The 26256-nt window shown below is 39.3% G+C and overlaps 2 protein-coding genes across 2 annotated transcripts in view; one reads left to right on the top strand and one right to left on the bottom strand.

The window, feature by feature from the left end:
- Positions 1–2095: 2095 nt before the first annotated feature.
- ncf4 (neutrophil cytosolic factor 4) overlaps positions 2096–26256 on the bottom strand; it is a 25050-nt gene continuing 889 nt past the window's right edge. Inside the window, exons 3-10 of the mRNA XM_079337412.1 lie at positions 26036–26195; positions 20114–20184; positions 19254–19381; positions 18072–18120; positions 11252–11350; positions 6975–7126; positions 6194–6259; positions 2096–2375 (exon numbers count right to left, since the gene is read on the bottom strand). Coding sequence (XP_079193538.1) covers positions 2168–2375; positions 6194–6259; positions 6975–7126; positions 11252–11350; positions 18072–18120; positions 19254–19381; positions 20114–20184; positions 26036–26195 — 933 coding nt within the window. The 3' untranslated portion in view covers positions 2096–2167. The remainder of the gene's footprint in view (positions 2376–6193; positions 6260–6974; positions 7127–11251; positions 11351–18071; positions 18121–19253; positions 19382–20113; positions 20185–26035; positions 26196–26256) is intronic.
- Positions 11357–26256, top strand: part of LOC306819834 (parvalbumin-7-like) — a 27360-nt gene continuing 12460 nt past the window's right edge. Inside the window, exon 1 of the mRNA XM_079337411.1 lies at positions 11357–11495. Coding sequence (XP_079193537.1) covers positions 11492–11495 — 4 coding nt within the window. The 5' untranslated portion in view covers positions 11357–11491. The remainder of the gene's footprint in view (positions 11496–26256) is intronic.

Genomic DNA, 26256 nt, shown 5'->3' with positions numbered 1-26256 from the left:
AGGGTCATCCGGAACAGATCCTCCATGGCCTCCCCGAACTCCTCCCGGGCCCGAGTTTTAGCCTCCACAACAGCCCAGGCCGTAGCACGCCTGGCTTACGGGTACCTGTCAGCTGCCTCAGGAGTCCTATGAGCTAACAACGCCCAATAGGACTCCTTCTTCAGCCTTACTTCCGGTATCCACTGCCGGGTTCGGGGATTGCCGCCACGACAGGCACCAGAGACCCTGTGACCACAGCTCAGAGCAGCAGCTACGACAATGGAGGAGAAGAACATGGTCCACTCAGACTCAATGACTCCAGCCTCCCTCTTGATCTTTGAGAAGCTCGCCCGGAGATGGGAGTTTAAGACCTGACTAACAGAGGCTTCTGCCAGATGTTCCCAACAGGCCCTTACAACACTTTTGGGTCTGCCGAGTCTATCCGGCTTCCTACTTTTCAATTTCTGAAAAAAGTGAAATATTACTAGTACTTTAGAAATGGAAAAATGCCTTAGATGTGATAATAAACATATTGATTTGAATAAAAACTTACTACACAAATAAAGTGAGCTACTGTACTATCAACACTATCCCTTGATCCATTCCATACTCCTGTACTTTATAGTATGTGCACTCCTCTGTGCCTTTACTTGATTTTGTTGCAAAAAAGAATATATTTTTAAATAGTTCATAAATACTGGACGAAACATTAAAATGAGTGAGGTCAACTCACAGAATATGACAGAATCAGATTATCAAAAAAGAAAAAACATTTCACACTTGAAAAAACACCATTAACACCAACATAATAGCTGTTGTTTTAAACACTGGTCTAAAATAAATTACATTTCTTCCAACTTATAAAAAAATCTCCTCAGTACAAAAGCTGCATCAGAGATGTTAATTTGCTGTCAGGTCCAATCCATCACTGAATCAACAAGACAAAACAGACAGGAAAAGGGTTTGTTGGTTTCATCTGGTGCCATTAACAATTTCTAAAAGATGCCTATCATCCGCTGTGCCTGGGTGATGTTGTTAAAAGGGTATATGATGGGAATTACTTTGCATTAGAGATGAAAACTGTCATGCTAGCAAGGGCAAAATGAATTTCCTGAGGCGAGTGTGAATGAAGTACAGGCACTTGGATAAAATGTCAAATCAGGGTGCAAACAAGACAGAGCCAGGGGGTTAGACTTGAATGTCTTATTCTGAGTAAAGATATTTCTCATTAGCACCAAATTAACACTGAATGTCTGTTGTTTGTCTCTCAAAGGTTTTTTTTTTTTGCTGTTGTTTTTTTTTTCTTTCTTCACCTTTGAACGAAGTATATCTGACATGTCATTTTAGCTTTGTCACATAATAGGGAAGGTTTGGGTGCTGCAGTATATGTGTATAAAAGGGTTAGGGTGGATGGTCAATGCAGTTACTAGAGTGCTGCAACAAACAATTTTAATTATCTCGGAAAAAGAGAATTATACTCCATTTGAGAACATGAATTTATGTTAAAAATCAAAAAACACGATATCCAATTACTTAGTTATTCATTATATCATTATTTAGTTTAGTATTTAAGTAATTAAATAAAGCACTTCAGCCATTTCGAAGCATGAATATTAGACCCAATTCCAAACTCTTAAAAGTCAGAATTTGCTTCTTTTCTCCAACATTTTTTAACAGATCAGCAAAATGAAGTTTTGTGGTTTGTCAAAACAGATTTGGATGAGCTCATTTAACATTTACTAAGTTAAAAGATGAACCTAGTAATTTTGGAGAAGTTGAAGAAATATTATAAACAGTGAATTAACTGTATTACTAAAGATTGTCCTCGTTTATAACTTGTTTGTATTTTACATTTCTTTGCTGTAAAAATAATTTAAAAAAAAAGTCCTACGACTAAGTTGCAAGAACATACAAATAAAGGATCACCTCAGATAACGTTGCATTACAATTCACTTTAACTTGCTAATTTGTGTGGTAGTATATTGTTTTCCCTGCACTGAGGGTCCTGGACCGACACTGTGTAAATCAAAATGTAGAGGAAAAAACGAACACAAGTTTGAAAAAAGTGTTTGATTAAATTCGTTTATTATTATGTGAAATGTAAAGGGTTTTTTTTTTCACTTAATCAAGTTAACTCTGTTCTGATAGATGAATATTTAATATATTCACTTCCTTCCAGGTCACGCTCTCAGGCCTCAGAGTTGTAAACAGAAAGGTCAGAGGCCAGGGTTGCATACAGTTCCCATGGAAACTGATTGACTGGTCTTTTGACTTTGCCCTGCTGACCTCTGCTCTCCTTGATCATCAGCTGGACATCCTCGTCGTCAAGGATACGGATTAGGTCACCTTCAGTGTCCCTGTAGTTCAGGGCGATGTCGTTCTCCTTGAAGACGTTCCTAGAGAGAGAAAATGACAAAATAGACAATACCCTCAGACTGTGCTTGTTTTTAAACATTGAAAAGACATCACTCCTGAAGTCAAATCCATTTAGTTTCACCTAAAAAACCCATTGTCAAACATGTTCCAAATAGACATACACATGTAAAACTTGCTTATTCTTTTAATAAACCATCATAAAGTCACAGACCATAATAGCATGTTGAACATAATCTGTATATAAATATGGACATGTCTCAAACTCCTTCCGGTTCACAAAGTTGAAGCCAAAATACCTCAGTGACAGAAGCTGACATATTGGACTGGTAATATCGTGGGAAGCCAAGACATTATTAACCACAGAAATGAAGCCCTGCCTCTTCTGGGTCAGGGTATGCAAGTGAAAAACGCTGACAGGATTTAACTGCTTAAAAAAACGATTTAAAACATAGACAGAGTAAAAATTGTTCCATAAAATGCACATAAAAAAACATTGGTATAAAATGTATTTATGTATAAAAATCAATAAATCCCTTCTTATAGAGTTTAGTTTTTAGCAAGGATTTAAAAACTAACAACTTTCAGTTCCAGAGATTAGTGGCTCTGTGGGATGAAGCTCAAGATTGATAGATAGATACAGACAGATACATGTGATGGCCCTCAGATATAGGGCCATCACTGGATATAGATCCACAGCCTGGCTTCTATGGGAGTTGTTTCTAACACTTGGTAGCCTGCTATGTCCTATTATCGTGAAATTAATACCGGAGGAGATAACGCTAGAGTTTAGTAGAGAAACTAAAGATGATGATATCTGGAAAGTTGAAGAGCTGATGCACTGGATAGTTGAGAAGACACAGCCAACATGACCAAGAGTGCAGCGGAGGGCACAAGTAAGGAACATAAGAAGGAGAGACGCAGTGCTAAAGCGAAATAACATGACCACAGCGTATGTACTTTATTCGGCAAACCAAATAGACAAGCCCTATGTTGCATTTTATGGAACAATTTTTACTCTATCTTTTAAATCGTCATTTTGTCTTTGCACTCTATAAAGCACTTTGTAATCTTACATGTGCTAAATATAACCTACCTACCTACCTACCTACCTACCTACCCACCCACCCACCCCTGGTTCTGTGACAGTCCTTATTCATTTCTTAAACAATTACGGTAAGAAAAAACAAACAAAAAAAAAACAACGAAATGAACATAAACAAATTTCGAGCTTATATTTTTTAAAAGTGTTTTTTCATTTTTAGTTTCCTTTAACCCAAAGGAAAAAAGAAAAACGTCTCTGTTCTCCCGTAAGAACAAAAGAACTTACTTAGAAAAATATATTTAAATAAGTTTCATGTTTAAATGCTTCATCTGGGAGCTCTAAATATTTTGGCTTCTCTCCTGCTCTTGTGCTTTCTATTATATATACATGGTTTACAATATGGCTTTTCAGCCTCTTAAATGAAGCTTCAAACATGGTGTAGTAGCTGAACATAAACAGGTAAACATTCAATTTTTAATGGGACAAGATACAACAAACTATCTGCATTTTGAACCAGAAAGAATATATCTGTCCTCATATTCAAACTTGTTTGATGTGGAGTTCACAACTTGTGAATACTAGTTAAGGACAATCGCACCAAAAAAAACCAATATTTAACAACCTCTCAATTAACAATACTGCAGAAGCTTATTTTGGTCAACATGAAGCACAAAAGGTACAATTCTAATCTAATCTGAAAATAATTAATCATTTTTGTTCCTTTAGTCTTTTTATAAGGACTGTTGTTGTAATATCATTGTGTGTTTGTGTGCATTTGAAATAAGAAAAGACCCTTTTATGACTCTTTCATTATGAGTAGTTGTGTCCTTCAATGTTAAAAAGCAATAAAAAGTAATTTTAAAATATTATTAAAAAGCTCTGCACCACGCTTCCAGGGACGGAAATGACTGCCAACAAAAGGCCTTTGTTGATATATTAAAGCTTAATTAAAAATTTACTGTGAGAGTTATCACCCAGAAAACATGTGCTGGACCAAAGGAAATGGCTAATAAGTGCAGATATGAAGTTTGACAACTGCACAACCTCCTCTATATTTGCATGTGTTTAGTATGGACACAGTACAGCTTGTGCTCAGGACGTAATAAGAGACAGACAGACAGACAGACAGACAGACAGACAGACAGACAGACAGACAGACAGACAGACAGACAGACAGACAGACAGACAGACAGACAGACGACAGACAGACAGAGTCTCAGCAGTTGAGGTTTTCTATAGGGTTCAAACCCTCCCTTTTTTTTTATCAATGCTAAGCCATAATAAAACTCCAGACCATCCATCTTACTCCAGAGAACAATAGGCCCAAACACAAAAAAAACAATAATAAGAAGATAAGCAGACGAAATGAACTGATTATGAACAGGGGGGGGGGCATAATCAGCACAGTGCTCACCTATCTAAAGTGCCAGATAATGAGAGAGAGAGGAAGAGAGGGAATGAAAGAGTAACATGCAGAGAAGACCAGATATGATAGTGTAATGAGTACAAGCATCCTGTGATGTGAAGGGAGGGTAGTGTGTGAAGGGGGGAGCCAGAGGTCCTGCAGGAACTCATTTCATGAGCGGTGAATGATTGGCAACAGGCAATTTGCAGGTTTGCCATGCACTGCTGCTTCATATGCTGCTCCTTAGGGTGGGCCAGAGAACTAATGGACTTTTATACATGCTCTTTGTTCTGGAACTGAACGCAAACATTACTGAGGGAGCGAAATGCTGAAAGTGAAGTCACAAAAGTCAGACATCACTGTAGTTCATCTAAAAATAAATGAATAAAAACTGTATATGGACATTTGCTCTACTGGGGAATTGAACTATAAAATACTTTAATTTGTGATTTAAATCACCTTTTTCGAAAGACTAATTTATGCATTTCCCCTCTTCAGCTAAAATACAGTCAGCTCTTCACACCCACAACATTTCCCACATGGGTGTTTGTGATATAAAAACATGACATAAAACACTTTTACAGTTGCTCTCTGTGAGTTTGGTACATTTTTCAGTTAAAAATTGAAATTCTCAAAACTGTTCAAGCTTCACATCATTGCGTCTCTTGTGCACATCAAAAAAGAAGTTTCTCATTTCTTTGAACAAGTTGCAAACGCTTTGGTACATTCATGCAAATGATACTGTACAATTCTCTGCTGTTTCCTACATTATCAAGTGCTTATGTGATGTCGGTCAAAATGTATTGTGCTGGGTTTCTGTTGAACAGTCTTACCCCATACAGCATTTAGCGCAATAGTTCATAGCATCAGTCTTTATATTTGTTTCTAAATCTGTCCGGACTTTTTTTTTCTTTGTACTATGCGGTGCTGTCTTTTCTCTTCTCTCTTGCCATCAAACTCCCAGATACACTATGGTGTAACCTCCAATTTACAATAATTCAAAACTTTAGCCATAGTTTACATCAGAACTTCCCTCCAGAGTACACTGTTATATTGACAACATGACTAAGCAATTTTACTGTCTAATTCATAAACAATGACACAAGGACTTGTCATTCTGATGGCACTGACGTGTTCACTGACACGGATCTTTATTTTGAGTGATGAACTCATCTGGAACAAGAGAAAGACGTTTGCAATTTGTACAAATTGTTTTGAGAAATGCACTTACTGTTTTGCAAATGTCGAGGATGATTTGAGAAATGTACCAAAGCGACTGAGAAAACCTGTAAATGCCCATCAACTCTTTGTTTCTCCCTAAAAATGGAACCAGCACTTCTAACAAGGCACAGAAAGTATCAAATGAGTCTCAGCATGTTGTTTACACATACCTCATTCGAGACAGGAGGTCCTTGTAAGTTGGCTGGATAGTGAGGTCTTCTTGTACACACACATCTCTGTTAAGAAAATAGATAGATACTTCATTGATCCTGAGGGAAATTCGAGCTTCAAGAAATTCAGAGTTCTCACTTTAAAACAGATTCACAAAGTTCCCACGGTACAATATGTGAAGGAGTTATGTACACGCCCCTTAATATGTTGATGTCCAGTATTAGGGAATGCAGACATGGGAGTCAATTTGAAAAACCTACTTTGTGAACAGTTTGAAAAAAACTCAGAAATGACATTACAATAGATAAAAATACCAATGCAGTGTATTCCTTTGAAGATTAATCTTTCAATACACCTTTACAGTCTGTTAATGAAATAATAATGTATAAATTGATAGTGTGTGGAGAAGGTTTTTAATCCACTGGCAAGTAAGTTCTAAATGTTTATAGTGATGACGTAACAACATGTTCTTGATAGTGTTGATGTATTTTTTTTTTACATAAATCAGAGAAAGACAACGTGGGTGAGTTGTTCAATCTATGTTCGAACAGAGTTCAAAGGTACATCATGGAATACAGATTATCTGATGTACTGACAACATCTAAACCTTTCTTACCCTCAATTGAGTATGAATGGTAATGACAAAAATGTAAAGAGTATCATTTGTCTTATCCATATCAAGGAGAATGAGGTAATTATCCATTAGAGATACAGATGAAGAAATCCCATATCATGCATTATTGGGGTCTTTTACTACACACAAATTCCTTTCAAACAGACCTCGTTTGGACTCCGGAGGGGGTCAACAGGAAGCAGCGCAGGCAGCTGTAGGTGAGGCCTCCACCATCACCTTCTGAGTCACTGTCTGGGAGGGGCTTGATGATCTTCACAAAAGATTGCGGGAAAATGCCCGTTTGATTGTTTACTGTGCCCTTAAGAGATGAAATGAGAACAGAATGCCAAGAATAGGAGAGAAAACATGAGACAGGAGAACAGGTCATGAGAAATAACAAGCATTTCCCAGAAAGATTTGTGATTTGGGATTGATGCGATGCTGAGCTGGTTACTGATTCAAGGAAGACAAACAAAGCTACATGGACATGCATCTTGAGGGAAGTTTTTTCTAATTAGACTGATCATAAAATCCTGATGATATTACAGGCTTTTTAAGTACACCCCTGGTGTCTGAGTGAGTGTGATTTTGTGCGTGTGTGCAGCACGAGGCAACAGTTTTATGTAACAGCATCCATGTGAGCAGCCAACAATAAATTCAATGATCATCTGGGGCTTGAATAAGAAGGACCATAATTTCACTGCATTAAGCTTGTTGTCTAAAGCCCATAGCGCCAAGTTAAGATGGTTGTAAAGTCTGTTTAAGGAATAAAATAATTCAAACCACATTGTCCGCTCTTTCATTAATAGACGGAAGTCCCCATTAAACTTCTCTCCTTTCATTGTGCCTCTTCCGTTTGTGTTTCTGTGTGTGAGCGAGTGTGCTTAAAAGGACAATTTGAAGAGAAACAGAAGCTTTCCCTCTTTCAGCCCTCTATACCATTCCTAAAAACTTAACTTGAATCAGCAAACTTCTAACATTTGGCATGCTGCTGTGCTACCCTTACCCTTGTTGAAGTCCGTCATGAACTCATTTTCTGTTTACTTATATTTGTAATGTGCCTTCTAAATAGCATACTGAGCTACCGGCTTTAAATCTAAGACTATGTTTCAGGTGGTCTAAGGTGCAGTCGCTTTCTGCATCCTCAAGATAGGAATGCTCCCTCTTTGTGTCGTATGATACCTTATTGTAAGACCAACACACCCCTGGGCGCTAAAGGGGGCAAAAGCTTATTTTGTCTTTACACAATGGTGGCACTGGGTGTGAAAATGGTAACTGTGTCAGGTAGAAATAATAGGAAATTCTTCAAATTAGGCAGTGACTAATTGAGGGCTGCAACAGATAAAAAAAAACATCACAGTTGAGATCACATTCGTCACAGAACAGGGATTGGTGTCAAAAGACAAACTGTTTAAAAATGTATAATCCTCTAATCCTCACTTAGACCTGACTGTCAACATATCACAATGCATCTCCATTATTGTTATTATTTGGATACTAGTATTATTAGCAACCTCTGGAAGCCAACGTGGAAGTGCAAACACTTGCAGTCCCTTGAGTGTCCACTTGAGGCTGTCTGCAGAGGCCCCGGAAGTTACATACCGTCTTTATCGCCACACAACGTAAGGGATAAATCTTACGCATATTTTGAAACAGCATTTCCAACATGGAGATCCCAATCTACGGGCTTCAAAAGCCCCCTTCGGTAACCAATGGGTGACATCACTGAAACTTTGTCCATGTTTGTATAAACTCTATGTAACAGTATCTGTAACCCCTGAAATAAGGACATCAGCATCACAAACACAAAACAGAAAACCGTCTGTGATGAACACGTTTGCTGTTATCTACAACGTGTTTTGACGCATTCTTCTCGGTTTTGCTTTTATTTTATGCAGGTGCAAAAAAGTTGAGTCTCTCTTAGTAGGCGTTTTTCTTTCTGTCTCCGAGAGCCCTGAAACTCTTCAAATTCCTTTCTTTTGGTGTTTGAAACATTTACCTTGATGTACCAGTCTGCCAGTTGGATTTGTCACGTTTCCACCCACAGCCGCTCTGTCCACTGACTAAAGGCAAAGTCAACTTTTCACAAGTTGAAAGTGTTGCATTAACCTCACCCTCCCCGAATAAAAACAAAACACTTTGTATTAGCATGGAAGTAAAGCTGCCAAAAAGGATTAACAAGATGGTGTTGTGCAGTGTTGTATTAGATAAGCAGATTACCAGCATTTTCTGATACAATTTTTAGATCCCTGCAGAAAGCCAGAGGCAGAGAAAGTGCATCGTCCTCCTCCTCAATGTTGATTCTCACTCTTTTCTCTCCCACCACATCAGCTTCCACCTCCTCCCTCTCTCTCTCTCTCTCTCCCACACACCCACTCCTAGCTTCTCTCTCACACTCCACCTCAACACCTTACACATTTTTATACAACATGTTTCCTGACCTTGTGACAAAGCAGAATTTCTATGACAAGTATTAGCTGGCACTAGTATTCCAACGTAGCCTATTTGTGTGGAGCAGCTTATTAAAATGTCCCAATTTCCAATTTGTGTGTGTGTGTGTAACCAGGACATCTTGCTCATTAGGTAATTGTTCAACTGAAAGGAAACCAGAGCAAGAAATCTCAAATCGCTAAAGATACTTTTCGGTCAATGTGCCCAGCTGCTAAAAAGAATAGATTACAGGACTCCTAATCTATTTTAAGTGTTGGTATATTCTGTAATTAAGTTTTGATGGATTTTTGGTGTAATTCTTTATCTGAATGAAGATATAGAAATTGATCTTTTACGGTTGAACTATGTGGATGCATCAACATTACACGAATTATCTGGAGTTAATTACTCATCCCAAAACCTCCACTCTTCTTTGAAGTCATTTTAGGAGATTTTAGGAGCTGACAGCAAATATGTATTCCCATTATGCGACAGGAGTATTGACGATGCTAGGCACTGACTGATGTTTTGTGATCAGACTGTGTTCATTTTAGACTTAACACTGACATTGGCATTACCAGTGTTACGTGTTGTTCTGGCACACACCAATTGCATCACTTTTCTATTGTGTGACGACAGCTAAGGGTTAGCTATTAACAGTCAATGCTAGGCTGTTCGAATGCATTCAAACACAGCACAATATCTAATTTATAGCACAACAGATAACATTACAAAAATGAAGGTTTTGAATTGGGCTATGTAGAAAGACAAAGGTTTAACTTTGGACAAAATTGCTGCAAAATGTGAAATTCACCTGTATGTTCTTATGGCCTCACCTATTGAACCATTCTGCCAGTTCATAACCTCACCTTTGGGTTGGTTTGGATTGGCCATTTATTTAGTGCAAGAATCATTTAAAATGAGCAGGGCTCATCAAATACTACACATTATGAACAATTATTTTATATCCCATGTTAATTGGTACCAACAGTGCCTTTTTTACCTTTTTAATTACAGGTGTGAAATGTTCAGGTTTGGACTGGTTGTCTATCCAACGCCTGCAGCTGGTTCAATATGATAAGGAGACCACATTACCCCCGTGCTGCTGTCACTGACTTGTTGTTGTTGGCTTTGAGAGTGGTAAATGGATTTGCAATTCCTTACTTAATACAACTGAACTAAGGTCTACCTTAGCTGCTCTTGGATGAGCCCGTAGTAAAGCTCAAAATCAGAGTCTGTGGAGCATTACCCGAGGCTGTGGAATAGGTTAACACTCACGGTTAACACAAATAAAATTGACCCCCACTCTCGACTGTTTTAAATCCATGTTGAAGACCCATCTCTTCTCTTTGGCTTCCCATTCAAGAAGATAATCTTTTAGTCCAACAGATTAGACTATAACCAATACTTTCATTTTATGATGTTTTATCCCAATTGATTTTACTTGAATCACTGTATTCTTGTTTCATATTCTACCTCTCTTCTCTGTAAAGCATTTTGATCAGCCTTGGTTGTTTGAAATGTGCTTTAGAAAATGAATTTGTACTTTACACATGTTCATTCAAACAACATATTCCTCAGTTCATCTCCTTTCTCATTACATTTAGTCTCTGTTCTACTCTTTAAACTATCCCTTCACTTTTCATCACTTTCTCAATATATCTTCTTCTCTTTCCATCTCTCCCCTTTTCCCTCTCTCTCATCCTCCTTTCCTCCTCCCTCTGTTACTCTCCTCTTCCCTCCTCTGTTTTCTCTCGCCTCCATCATCCCAATCAAGATGCCTCCTTCTCAGTTTCCATTTTTTCCTTTCTTCTTGGCTCACGTTCCCTTTAACTCTCCACCTCTTCTTTATCTTTTCCTTTCCACCTCACCTTCATCTGCCTTTTGTTGCCTTCTCCTCTCCTACTCTTTCCCTCCCTCCTTTTTTTCTTTTGTGTCCCCCCTCCCTCCCTCCCTCCCTCCCTCCCTCCCTCCCTCTCTCTCTCTCAGTCTCTCTCTCACTCTTCGTTCTTACCTCTAGCCAGTCGGCATTGACTCGTTGCAGCAGGAAGATCACCTCTCCCCTCTTAAGGTTCAACTCCGCCTTGTTGTTGCCGCGAAAGTCAAACATCGCCTGGGACACACACGAAACACACGCATACACACACACAAACACAGGAGAAACCACATATACAAGTCAGTGAGAGGAGCGAGGAACAAGGGAAGAAAGAGACGGAGACATTCAACACAAAGAGAGAAGAGACGGAGAGAGAGGATGGGTAAGATTTCTTTACACTTTTCCTAATGAACAAGTGAGTGAGTGACAGAAAAGAGAAAGACAACTGTTTTTTTTTGTTGTTTTTTTAAGTTTGACAAAGTTAAAATTTTCAATTAAATTTATACATAAAAGGAAATGTTGAGCGTACAAAGAGAAATCTGTGTTCATGTGTGGAGAGTGAAAGGATGTGAGAGAAGAAAGGCACAAACGTGTCAACTTAAAGAGGCAAGAAGAAGAATGAGAAAGAGAGAGAGGGGGAAGATTTGATGAGTTACGCTCCTGTAAGATGTGTGTGTGTGTGTGTGTGTGTGTGTGTGTGTGTGTATGTGTGTGTGAGGGAGTGAAAGAGGTGAAGAAAAAAATCATTGTCAGTTAGTCGTATTATCTCTGTGGAGCAGACACCGTATTTGCAATAATATGCAATGTAATGTGCAATCATTGAATTTAAGCTTGAAAATGTGTGTCGGGGCTGCAATCAATGATTAAATACATAAAAAATAAGTATGACACTGTTGGATAAAATGTTGTTCACGTTTGTGAAGTGATCTTTACATTTGGCCAGAGGGATGTCTTTAAAAGTCTTGTTTTGTCTAATCATCAGTCCAAAGCCCAAATTTTACACTTTAAATGCAAATAAGCTCAGAAAAATCAGATAATCCCTTTAAATGATGCAACCAGAAAAAGTTGACTTCTTTTGATTTATGGTCAAAGTGATCAATCAGTGATTTAAATGATCACTCACACTTGACTTACCAACGATTTGACAGACCATTCCAGCACTATGTTCACGTATTCAGAGCTTCTCTACGGACTTGCTAAACAGCTAAGTTTTTAATGCACTGCATAAGTGTGTGAAAGTGGGTGCAAGAGTCCGTAAGGGATGAAGTAAAAAGCCTGTACGTGGAGTTTGCAAAGTGGTACAGCCTGTGGAGACAAGAGTTTGAGTGTGTGTATGCAAGATGCTCAAGCATCCTGTTGAGCATCAGTGTGTCTAGAATAAAAGCCTTCCCGAGCTGAATTTGCATTTAAAGCAGAACTCAGTCGAGTCATTATCAATGTTTTACGCATATCACTTATCCTTCTGCAAAGAGACTCCTTCACCAGACCGGTTATACTTTTCCTAAACTTCTGTCCAAGTGATGGTTATAAATTGACTGAATAATACATGTAGCTCTAAACGGACACAGAAAGATAGATAAGAGCTGAGAATAATAGCAGGAAAGTGCTGTAGAAAGGCACATGAGCAGTTATAGTAGAACAAAGAAAATTGGAGATTGGAGAGAATAACAGAAACAGTAGGAGTGCAATCACCAGAGACACCAAAACTGAGAGAGTTGGAGTATCAGGAGAGGCACAGCGAGACCAAAAAAAGAACGTGGAGCGGTTAAAGTAGTGGGAGGGAGGTGAAGAATAGGAGGAGGAAAAGGAGGAGGAGGGGATAAGAAAAGTTAAACAGCAGTGCAGGGCTGCAGAGGGCTGATGGATCGCCGCTCATTTCATGTGAGTGTGTGTGATTATCCTCACAGGACAGTGAGTGAGCGAGGGTTTAAAGAAATTACCATTATTATGTAATTAGTGTAGAGAGGAGTGAGATTGACAAAAAAATCTGGACACTTCAAGCAACAGCAAGGAACTTTCATTCTGTGTTGTTTCTGGCGCCACCTGTTGACGAAGCAGTATCTCAATGCTGATCTTATACCTGAGCTATACCTGTACAAGTAGTAGTCTCTCAATAACAGAATCTATCTGCTTCATTTAAACACTCAAATATATTCAGATAAATTAATCAGTAATATAACTTTGAGCTAGACTGATGTAAAACTGTGTAGTGATTGGCTATTGCAAAAAAAAATAGATGTGCCATGAGAACATTTTTTACAAGGTATACTTTGACAAGTGTGTGTGTTTGTGTGTGTTTCCACAGAAAATGACACAGTGGCTAATGACACATTAATAAAACGGTGGAGAGGGGTAGCTTGCTGGATTAATTTTTCACTGAGATCATCTTGACCCTGAGGATACAAAACAAAACAAATGAATGACACACTTTTTAAGGCTGCTATTTTTTTAATTTGTTATTCTGGAAGTTAATAATAGTTTCGACCTGCCTTTGACTGTATTTGGAGGCAATAAGATGGTACATCAAACAAAAACATCAAACATGAAGTGTCAAAGAAATTCCCTCTCTAGATCTCCATCGTCTTTCTCTCTCTCTCAATCCCCTTACTTACAATACAGCACTGTACATCCTTAAGCCTTCACATTTACAAGTGGTTTCCCCTTCGTCTCTCAATATGTTAAATCGTCCAATCTGGGTTTTGGGTTTGGGAGTTTACAACTTGTGTGCTGTTGGTCACAGAAATGCTGTTAGAAATCTAACACTCGGTCCCCTTCTCACACACATGCTAATGGTGGGTGTAATGGGTCAAAATAATTATGTCGACGTGAAACCTTTAAAGCTTGAAATTCTGGCCAGAGATTCAGAGATTTGGAACCAGGCTGCCACCATTTGGCCGGATGATGTGATCTTGCTGCTCACATAGTGTTTGGCAGACTTTTAAGCCATGCATTGCTATCCATTATTTAAATCACAATCTATTACAGTGAAGTAGAAGCTGAGACTCGAGCCCCGACACGCTACCCACAAGAATCTAAATAAACAAGAAAACAATGCTGCCACAGATTTCCCGTCTGTCTTCAGCAATGTGCAAGGAAAATATGGCTTTCACCACTTTGATAAGTCACACAGAGCCCGCAACTAGAGCAGGTATTTTGTGCTTTTGTACTTTCTATGCCCAGTAAAGTGCTGGGCTCTAAATGGAGTCGTACAACCCTTGGGTTCAACAAGCCCCGGAAGCAATCATCCAGTACAATTAGACTGGAGCCAACCCCGCCTTAATGAGCGTGCTAAACCCTCAGCTCGTTAGTTTGACAACAGGGAGGTGGAAATTAGAATAGAGTTCTTTTTTTCACCTCTCTCTTCCAGATGTCAAATTAAAGTTTATTTGTTGGAGTACATGGCCTATTTCCTAAAGGGAAGGATTCAAAGGGTGTGTCTAGTTGTGTGGAATAACGGGGTGCAGAGGTTGTCCCACAGCATGAGTGCTGTTTCAAAGTGATGCGAAATGTCAAGCTGCAACTCTTGACCTCTGCCATATTGTGATGCAGAAAACTCCTGAAAAACTCCTGATATTTGTCAGAGGAGCTGTATGTGTGAACGTAAACAGCCGCAACTTTACGCTCAGACCTCTACTACCAGCCTTCTAGTATTTTTTTCCCCACAGCAAGTCCAGGTGAGCTGATGTGAGAACGCAGCAGGATATTCTCCGGAGAGTTCACCTCAAGCGAACGGGAGCGGGTAGTTTATATACTGTGACTGCTAACCTTGCATAGAGTGTACGTATGTGACCATACCATAGCATCATATAGCAGACTGTTGCAACGTCCGCTTCTTCTGCATCTTTTTTTAACATCACAAATTTCCTCAGGAGACCCCCTGCCCCCCTCTCGCCTGACAGAGATAGTCTCCCACTGTGAGGGACTTCGGTGAACAGCAAAGTCAGGAGAATATCCGGAGCAGTCCTCCTGAATATATCTAGATATTTTCAGGAGTGCATATGTGAAAACAGCCATAGTTTTCATCTGCATCAACAGTCCTGTATAATGAACGGAAATTGAGATATAAGGGTTAAGTGAAGATCTCGGATTTCTTCTTGCTCCTCAGCTGTTCTGTTTTACTCTACAGGTGTTTATCTTAAATAAGACCTCATTTCTGCTTTAATGGCTCTCACTGAGGGAGAAGAAAAGCTTAGCCTGAATCTATTAGGACCTGTTTGATTTTCATATTTAAATCTTTTTTCTTGTATGTTTGTACTCCATCTGTTTTCTCTCTAATATACTCTCCCCAGTGTTGTCACATCAGACAGAAGCAGCCCCCCAGCCTCGGCATAGTTAACTCATGCTAACAGAGCATAGCGTGTCCCATTGACCTTGTTTGATGCTAATAGTGCCACAACCAACAACAATTACCCATCACAGTTTTGATGGCTAAGCCTGAGCTAACACTAAGTGGAGTGGAATGAAGTGTTGTAGCTTAAACACAAATGCTCAAACCAGCTCCACAGTGACAAATGACAGCGTTCTCCTCTTATCTGTCAGGCACTGAACCGCCATTGATCAATGTGTGGACGGAGTTTAAGAGCCACTTCCCTGTGCTAAAAGAAACACGACAGGATAAACACAACCACATAGAAGAGCACACTTTCTTTCTTGGAGAGAGAGAGAGAGAGAGAGAGAGAGAGAGAGAGAGAGAGAGAGAGAGAGAGAGAGAGAGAGAGAGAGAGAAAGAGAGAGAGAGAGAGCTAAAATAAATGTTGAGTAGGCCGACTGCATCGTGAGCAGTGCACACCACTGTTTTACTTTTGTGTGGGAGTGGGGGAGGCAGAGCGAGAGAGAGAGACAGAGAGAGAGACAGAGAAAGAGATATGGGGGGGTGAGAGTAAAATGTAGTTGCTCTCAGATTTGCAATAGATTTGCAATAGAAAACCACTGGGGTGTTCAGAGACACACACTCGTCAGTTTCTTGTGTGAGTAATATCTGTACCTTTTTATGTGCAGTCAGTGTAAGGTTGGAAGAAGTTAAACGATTTTGCGAGTGATAAAGCACACGTTCCAGAGCTGCAGAAGACTATACGCTTCACTTGCAGACATATACTCGCCTCACATGCTGTATTAAGTGTAAACACAATCACTTACACAGCCGAGCAAATGTGCAAACATTGAACAACGCGTGCGCATGTGTGGGCTTCTGTGCGATTTTATTTTTTTTGAAGGGATGTTTGTCTGCAGGTCACATGTTAAAAGGGCTGTTTAAAGGTTTAAAATGTGTTTACGTGTAACCTATTGCACCGTTGGGACAGGTCTTGGTCTGTGGTTATCATAGTTGGGTTGTGGAGGGCATTATTACTAAGAATTTGTAAAGGATCAAAATGTATAGCTATGTCCATATGAGTCAGTTATATGTTATTACTATCTAACCTCTGACCTGAATCCTTTCTTGTATGTCTCAACCAAACAGCAAAAGCTAGCTACACAACCTCACATATACACAGCCTCTCGGGTTGATGACTATTAAACTGTTTCCCTTTCCTGTGTGTCAGGGTCGAGACAGCACAAAATAAAAATGACAAGGGTGTTCAAGAGAAGACGAGTAGTGGAAGAGAGGGCTGATGGGCAGTTTCAACCCTGAAGAGAGACAAAGACAGAGGAGAGGAAAAGGAAACCAGGACAAATTACAAAGTATTTTAGGGTGCATTCTACTTTCACTATCCACTTTACCTTAATCCTGAGAAGACGTCACGGGGTTAAGGAAACGTGTTAGGAGAATTCATAAAGGACTTAGGAAAAGGAGATAGTGTTGTTTTGACAATCCGACCGTATTTCAACTAGGTGACGTCATAACAACGGCGCCGAAGTTTAGTGACGTGGGTCTGCCGTGGTGAAACTACTATGATAAGAAAATGGACTACGACGAGATTGGAATTAAAATATAAGGTAGGCTATGTCAGATAGGCCACCAGGATACTACAACGTCAGTGTCACGTTCAGAGTTCACTTCTGTGTTTAAGGTAGTTTAAAGTTGTTTGAGGCAAATTATTGCAGTGGTAAATTCGATGATCTGCGACCCTTTGTCGAAAAGCAATGTCCACCTTCTTCATACACACACAATAAAAAAAGAAAGGAAAGTATTACAAACGCAGTAACTACTTATAAATCAAATCGAAATATAAACCAATTGCAGATTGTCTCCACATTTCTCCTCCAACACATTGTTAGTTTTCGCGAACGCTCAGATGAGCGAGTCGCTTGAAGAATTGCGACCACAAGGAATCATGGGGCGGCACTTTCTCTTCTCTTTTCGCAAAGGATGGTCCAGTGTTTCCTATGCTAAAAGGGGATACAAAGGAAGCTTTGACCCACCTTTCCTAAACTTTTAGAGAATTTGAACCAATCTTATCATGGCCGCCACTGAAATGCTTCGGGGGTGAAGGAAAAAGGGAGAGCGAACGGAGATAGGAGGGACAATCTGGACGCACCCTAAGGGTGTGGAAGAGGGGAGGAATTAAGGAAGGAGGGAGACAGTGAGGTGGGAGAGAGAGAAAATTATGTAAGCGATGGATACAGGAATTAAGAAAGTAAGTGAAGCGAGGCGGACACTATTGATGAGGTCAAAGGTGTCAGAGGCAAGAAGGAGGCAAAAAAGCGTGGTCCCACATTTAACAAATGAAGGCATCCTTATTGATTAGTCACATTAGCTGATAGTCTGTGTTGTTTCTATCCACCTTGTTTGCGAGTCCTGCAATGTATTACAGTGCAGTGGGCAGGATCGTGTGTGTGTGTGTGTGTGTCATAAGGTGATGGAGTCGTGCCAAGGGTGCTGACAGGATCATATGGTATTTCTCGGGGTGATGGAGTGTGTTCTGCGTGGTTGTTTGACTTTATAAAGTTGTTACTTTGTGGGTGGCTATGGAGATTGTAACCAAAGCAACAACAACCAAAAAACTGTAAGCACACATACCTCGGCCCTGGGGGAGGAGAAAAGTTCCATCTTAGGTTTGACGGTCTTCCTAAAAGATTAAGACGACAGAGAAGTGACAGTAGTTAGAAACTGTTACTTCGTCTATAGTCTCTGTCGGCATTATCAACAACAGGACGAACGATCACTTTAGGTGAGAGCAAAACCTCAACATCAAAAGCCTTATAAATTCTTAAATTCCACAGGTAATGCCAAAATGATGTGGACTAAACTGACAATTTGTAGGGACATGTATGTTCCTCAGAGGACGACTCCTTCTGGCTTTACTTATTCCCAAGGACTATTTCAAGGTTGTTTATCTGTCATTATCTTTTTCAATAATATTGAAAATGAACTCCCAGCAAAGGAATGAAAGCCTGACGCAAGAATATCTTATAATACATTTAACTTCTAGACCAACTACAAAATAGTTCATGTGGCAACATTGGAAAGAGAAAACCACAAAGTTCTTTATTATGTTACAACACACAAGCTGATTACTATGCCAAGGAAATAAAAGCAGGTCAAATGCAAAGTGGAGTATGTACTAATAAGAGACTAAATTTGCATCATTTCCTGTTAAGAGAGTCCGACTGAAAAGCCGTTGTAAATGAGGAAGTGATGCGTGAAAGCGCTAGAAAGTAATTGATGTACTTCTTCCTCAATATTAATATTCCCAATTTAACTTTATCCATTTAAAATGTGTGCTTGATGAAGGAATAAAATTGGAAAGAATCCCCTTAACACTTTTTTGTCAAGTGGGGCATCACATCTCAGGCTTTGCTGAGATGTCTCAAGGTCTGAAGCCTGGAGTGTCTATATACGGTCTATATATGAAAGTCAACCGCCCCTCCCTTTGGCGCGAGGTGAAGTCTCATTCAGTCCTGACCTGTGAAGTGTGTGCTGTGAGCTCTATGAGTCCTGCACAATAATGGACTCACAGACATTTCTCAATCTCAGCAACATGTTGAGAAAAAATAAAAAACAGAAAGGGTCTTTACAGATACCGACAGCAACACACACTTCAACTCAATTATGAGTGACGACTCAGATAGTAGTGGAAGATATATATATATATATATATATATATATATATATATATATATATATATATATATATATAACTTCCAATTTCTCCCAGTCACTCTCTTTTTACTTGTTAGTTTTGTGTGCAAGGGGGCTTACACTTTTCGGGTAGGTGGGCGGAGACGCCTGAGGGCTCTGGGTTGGTGCTCACTGTCCTGGTCTGTTTGGTAGAAAAACATCCTGAGAGCTTCGTCCAGCAAAAACCATGTTGGCAGACCCAGCAACCTCTGGGAGAGAGATAGGGAAAATGAGGCAAAATAGTTGGGAAGGGGTTGGATAACAAGAGAGAAATAATTGAAAGAAAGATAACAGGGACGTTTTGAAGGTGGAAGACGGGTGGAGATGGAGGGAAGAATGAAAAAGAGGAAAATCAGAGTATATGGTAAATGAAGTCCACAGAGACAAAAGGGGCGTTAGAAGAGTGGGAGTTTGATGGTACAGGAAAGGGAGAAGTAGGGTGGTGGTAGATTGGAGCATTGAGGATGGAAGGAGTGGATGATGAAGAGGAGATGAAAAGAGTAAGATTACAAGTACAAGGCGAGAGAGTGTGGCAAAATGAGAAGTACGTAGGTTGCGGGAAAAAAAGAGCAGAGCAGAAAGGAGAAGTGAGTGAGTGGGAGAAAGAGAACCCGATCGTGTTTTTAGCGATTGAGCAACAGTGAAACATGTCAAAAGTCCGCAACTACAGTCAGTCAGACATGATGTGGGCACAGGGCAGAGCAAAGAGAAGAGAGCAGCAACGCCTACATGTTGAGATCCATCTGCAAACCACTGCTGAAATATCCGAGTCAGTGCTTATCCACCTACAGTATTGTTCAGCCCACCAAGTTGTAGGCTTCTGCATAGCAGCAACAAAAGATGCCAAGCATGCCAACAACTCAAAAAACCCTTTGTTCACAGTTAAAAAAGAAAAAAAAGAAAAAAAAGAAAAGAAATTGCACACAATTACATGAGATTACCTTCATGTACGTGTTGAGTTCAGGGATCCTGCTCTCTGCAATCTCCTGCTTGTGGCCAATGAACACTTTGCCTAAAAAAAAGATGTTTGTAATGGAAAAAAAAAACAAAATAAAAAACAGAAGGAACATAATTTCCAGGATTCAAGTGTGTAATCCAGGCTTCATCATTTTAAAGGGAAGGATGTTTTTTCTTTCTACTCAAAGTCCCATGGTAAAGTGGAAAAGTAAAATTAAAGTGATTAACATGACCTACCATACAACACTGTTATTTTTGGCTCTACGTCACATTTTCTGCATGTACATGATTTGTTTGCAGTTGACACAACAAGCGATGTAAAGATGTTCTCTGAAGTTTCAGTATATACAGAGTATTCCTGTGCTAGTCAGGCCCTTTTTTTAATATAGTGCTTACTATTGCAATCCTTTTGGAGTTTGTAATTTGTGTGCAGTGTGAGGACCTTTGGAAAATACTTTGTCAATATCCCACCTTGTACCTTTAACCCTCACAGTCTGTAGCATATATGAGCCTGTGCATAAAATCAACTCAGTCCTTATGACCCTCAGTCACAATGTGCAGCCCACCTCTGCTCACAGTTTCTCTACTCTTATTCACACTAGACCATTATAAGTAACTCAATCCCTCAAGGGAAAAAAAAAATCCCTCATTCACTCTCTTACTGATGACTCATTCGCTTACCTCTCACCATCTGCTGGGGCCTCACTCAATACTGTACAAATGTTCCTTTGACCTTGAAACATTTGTAGAAACGTTTTTATCTGTCTATTTCAAAGCACAAAAATCAGCGTTGCATCCAGTCCAACGATTACGCGTGAAGAAATAAGGTAGCATTAAAGGAAATTCATGTAGTGGATTCTTTTAAAGAAAAAGGAGGAGATGAAGAAAATGGAAGACCATTTATTCATTAAAGTTCACCCATTCTCCTCTCCGTCTCCCTCCTGTCTTTCTTATTCCATCTCCATCCTGATGAGATCTGGCACTGCAATTAAACCCATCAGATCTGATATTATCCAGCAGCCTCCTCAGTGGCAGACGCTAAATCAGTTTGTAGAAAAGTGAAGCTTTCCCTAAATAGAAAGAGACGCGAACAGATACTGCCAAAAGCCTTTAAGGTGTAAATGTTTAACATTTCTTTATTAAGGCTTTAACACTTGTGTGTGTCCAGAACATTTTTGTTATCACAGAAAATGTCAAGTGACAATATAATCATGTAATTTCTATCAACTCCACTATGAAAGATAAAGACAATCTAACTTAGAATATCGGTCTTTCAGTTGTAAAACTGCATTTTCATAAACAGCTAATCACCTTGAAAAGGTTTTCTACATTTTGTTTTTTACTTAAATGCAGAAATACATTTCCCCAAATGCATAAAACTCTGTTGCAAACACGCACACATTTTGTGGCGAACCCAAACTGATCTGCAACACCAAACACGTTGAAACAAATGCAAAAGAATCAATGGTTAGCCCGTGGTTGTTCACAAAACACCAAGGGTGAGAAACCATGAAGAAGACATAGGAGGAGCCGTAAAGAGATCAGAGCACAGCAGACACTTTGTTGAAGTCATTTGGATTGGGAGAGCTCCAGCTACAACACAACGCCACAGGTGCAACAGAACAATGAAACATATTAAGCTTCTTCCATCATGTTGTCAAAAACACAGGTGCATCATGTCCATTCGTCTTCATATACAGGCTTATTGTTAAAATAATGTCTTTGAGAGAAGGAGACGCACACTTGAACTTTTCCCACAAAAACACTACCGGTAAATTATCTTAGAAGAAACACCTGTCAGAGTACATTCAGTGATTCAAGTGTGTTGAATGAAGTGAAGAAATAATTTACAATCAAAAGTGGGCACAGTTACAAGGCTATGAAGACTTAGAACGTTTTCTGCTACGTCTGTGATGAAAATCTGCCAACAATAGATCATGTTTGTCATATCCCCTCCCCTGACGGCCTGACAGTAGGCTGAAACTGCTTTTTTCTCAAGTTAAGCATCATTTAAACAACTGTTGTGTGGTGTATATCACTCAAACTATCCATCACTAGAAAGCTGCCCTTCATGCAAACCATTTATAGGTCCAACCGGCACAACAGCCACAATCTATGTATCTGTCAGACAATGGACAGACTCACAAACTAGTATTTCGGATTCATTTTCCGAACCATCTAAAGGTCTACTCTATTCTAAGCTACTCCTCTGACCATACTGTTCCATCATAAAGGGTTGTGCTGCATCAGAAGAGGTCCTTACGATCCAAATCCAATGATAGATTTAATGCAAACATATAACATCCCTATAGATCCACTGATTAATTAAACATTTCCAGCACTGTTCAACTGTTCTCTCTGTACTTATTTATGCACTCTTTAAATGACACCTCATTTAACCAATCAGGACCTTCCATTCACTGCTCCTGCTGGGCTACCATGGTCAACAAGAGCCTGAGGAGCAATGGGAATTTCTTTCTTTTCCCTCCATGACAGGCATTAGACATGATACAAAAGGGTCAGTAAAAAAAAGAAGAAGGTATAACCGGGTCGGTAGTCTTGTGTCTTTGGAGAGTCAGGAGCAAATGAGGTCAGCTGACATGAGTAGCTGAAAGAGATTCAAGTAATGAAAATATTGTTTCTGGATACCAAAGATCTTGTTAGCCCCTTTGAACCCATTGAACTTAAATGCAATAGCTTTGCAGCCAGAAGAGAAAGAAAACACATTTCAAACATGAGCTTCAGATCAGGTAACTTTCAACCTTCTGCCATAACCATTATTAATGAACTGTGAAGTGACTTCTGTTGTGTTCGTCAAAACCCAACCACACTGTTCCCATTTTAGAAGTTTAATGCTTGTTAAAGTATTGTGTCCATGTTGACTTTTCTTTTGATGACCTGAGCCATCCATTGAATCCCTTCAAGCTTTATTGATGAAAATGTTGTTTTTCAACCTCGGATGATCAATACAGACACTGACTACTGCTCCCTGATGTACAGACTTATGCAACTTGTAAATGAGCTTGATGTATATTTGATCTAATTTAAGAAAGGCTACATGTTCTATTGGCTTAAGGAAACCAAACCATCAAATTGATAGTACTACTAATTCTACTACAACTACTAACAATAAATCATAGTAATAATTTAGAAAAGAGTTTCTGTTTGATTGAAGACAGCCTGGGTGTTTTAAATCTTTCTAGCCAGTGCATATTTGCATCAACAATTAGCTTTTCTTTCATGGGACTTCTCAGTGTAGAGTCATTGTTTTGTCGGGTACACGACTTCTCTCGAGCTAATTTATAAAGTCAAAGCTGGGAAAACTATGTTGTTTATTTGTTGTTCCATTTACTCTTTGTGGCTTTTCTAATGTCACTTTACTTTCTATTTTGCAGTATTTGAGCAAGTGTGCTGGCCTATCTTAACTTCCTAGTCACATTCCTTTAAATACATTTTAAAACCCACCCTACAAGACTCACTTCTCAGTGTTAATGTACAACTAAAGGCAAATTTGCCATTTTTTTTACATTTAGCCTGACATCATGATAGTTACCTTCAGGGGGTTTTTGCATTTCCACAATTCCAAAACTATTTCAACATTTTCTCGGGGATTGCATCAGGTTCATTAAGCTTAATGGTAGGTAGTTTGCAGAAATGCTGATATTGTGTCTTTCTGGAATAGCTACTCATTATTTGAGATGTGTTTATCCTACGGACGGCATCAGTGATGATTTTCAAAAACACTAAAAGCTCTTATACCAAAGACAGCAAGTGTGTGTTGTCCATGTTAGCCTGCTAAACCGGCACTAGCCAATAACTGATGACTTAAAACTGTAGTGGAATTAACAGGAACGTTTGCAAAATACAGCCGCAAAACTGTAATACATGCAAGTCTTTTATCAACACCTTCTCTTTCCTTTGTCAACCACTGTATTAAATCCAATTGGTCAACATGTCTACATTATAGCTGTTGCTTTCACCTTAAAATAACACCCAAATCTCTAGCGAGGATTATAACAGCAATTTCAATAAGTCCGAGTTTTGGGTGTGAACTCCAAATAAGGACCATCATCATGGCCAAAAGTTGGTCATGATAATCCTTCCAATTATACTTTACAAGGTACTGCTAGCAGTTTCAATTCCAAAGGCTTTTTGAGAGACCGTTTTACCTTTTGGCTATCTCACTAGAAGAGAAGGATTTGACTGCAGCATTTCCTCAGCTAATCTTCACATAATTAAGATGAATCATGTTTCTTCAATGAGTTGTTCGTTTACTCCTGAAACTACAGTATTGCATTGTTGTAAATATGCTAGAAGCTGTAACTGGATGGTAATCAAATCTATTCCACCCACAACATTGAGCATTCTTTGCTAATATGGTTTTAAATTCACCTCGCAACCCCGACACAATCTGACCACTAAGTGACAAAACAAGAGAGATTTATTATCATTCTCACTTTTTTTCTGAATAGTTCATTCAGAAAGGTTTAATTCTACTGGACACAGGGGTTACATTTAGGCAGCTATTACCACAATCTCTCCCTCTTCATGAAGTCAAGAAACATTAAATTTGTGTCCTTGAAAGTGAAGTTTACAAAGTGACAAGCTCGAAATCCTGCGGTAGCGTACTATGTTTTGTTTCCTGTGTATTCAAGCAGCAGCAAATTCCTGACACAGCAAAATCACTGTAAAAATGGAAATGACTGTAACCTTGGCAACTGCACTCCATTATCACTCGACAAGAGAGAAATGCAACCTTTATTTTTAGAATAGCGTTTTCACTTTAGTGTAGCAGTGCAGCCTGAATTAAGAATAACTACAGTGATATAAAATACAAATGAATCTATCTATCTATCTATCTATCTATCTATCTATCTATCTATCTATCTATAAACAAAAAGTTTAAGGGAGTAAAATATTCATGCTATTTTCAGGAACACATGTTTTGACCACAAAGGGCGTGTGAGTGTCACAACGCAGTGGAAGAAGAGGTCCACACAGATCCCAGCTGTCATTGGACGAGAGGCCGGGTAAATCTCTGACTGTTAGCCAGTCAGTCCCAGGGCTGACATTTAAAGACAGACAACCAGCCACACTTACATTCACACATACACATTAAGAGTCCCCAACTGACCAAACAAGTAAGTTTTTGGACTTTGGGAGGAAGCCGGAAAACCCAGGAGGAACCCATGCATGCACGGGGGAGAACATGAAAAACTCCACACAGAGAGGCACAGAATTGAACCAGGAACCAACAGCGAGAAGGACCACCTCTATATATGTGCATTTTTTTATACGCATATTTGATATAACATTTTACTGGGTTGCGTTGCGGTAACAAAAATATGAAAGTAAAACAGTTACTCCAGTTTGGTCACTCCATCTATGAATTCAAAAACCTATTAAACACTAAAACACAGTACAACCGTTTAATATGAGAGAATAGAAAGTACAAAGTGATCTAGCAAAAGAGTGTTACTTGCATGTGATTGATCAGCCAACACAGTGCATTCACAAATGGCATCACACTGTATTCACACTGAATTTGAACCTAATAAACTCTCAGCTTTATTTGGATAATCCCTCAGTCGTCTCATTGAAAGTTATCAGTAGCAAATCTTTCTTTTCCCACTTAGAACTGTATGAAAAAGTCGTTATTTATGTATGTAGGTCAGTATTTCATTTCAGAAAACTTATGAATGAATTTGTCCTTCTTCACAACAGTGATTTTAAAAATAATGCAAATCAGAGACCGTTTACATTTTTGGATCTGACATCTCCCCTTGCCCTTCAGACTTACAAAACTATGTTGCTCTCTGCTAAACTATGTGAAATCAGATACTGTGTTGAATATGCTGACATGACAGATGTAAATCCCACTGCCGTTATCAGTGCTCCAAACTCACCTGGCATAGAGGGCAGTATGCAGGTGTTGGGACCGGGTTTCTCTGGGTCTTCCGGGGAATATTTTGACTCGAGGACCTGGTGCAGGTTGAAAAACTCTCTGTACCTCCTGTAGATGAGATATTTACTTCCTCCCTTAGTCTTCACCTCAATCACGAACATCTGAGAAAAAAACAAGACAAGATTTCCAGTCTGAGAGTGATTTTTATCATTTAGCCTCAAA

The sequence above is a fragment of the Symphodus melops genome, assembly GCF_947650265.1.
Source record: "Symphodus melops genome assembly, chromosome: 2".
In the NCBI taxonomy this organism is placed as follows: Eukaryota; Metazoa; Chordata; class Actinopteri; order Labriformes; family Labridae; genus Symphodus; species Symphodus melops.
This window is presented reverse-complemented; position numbering and strand designations above follow the sequence as displayed.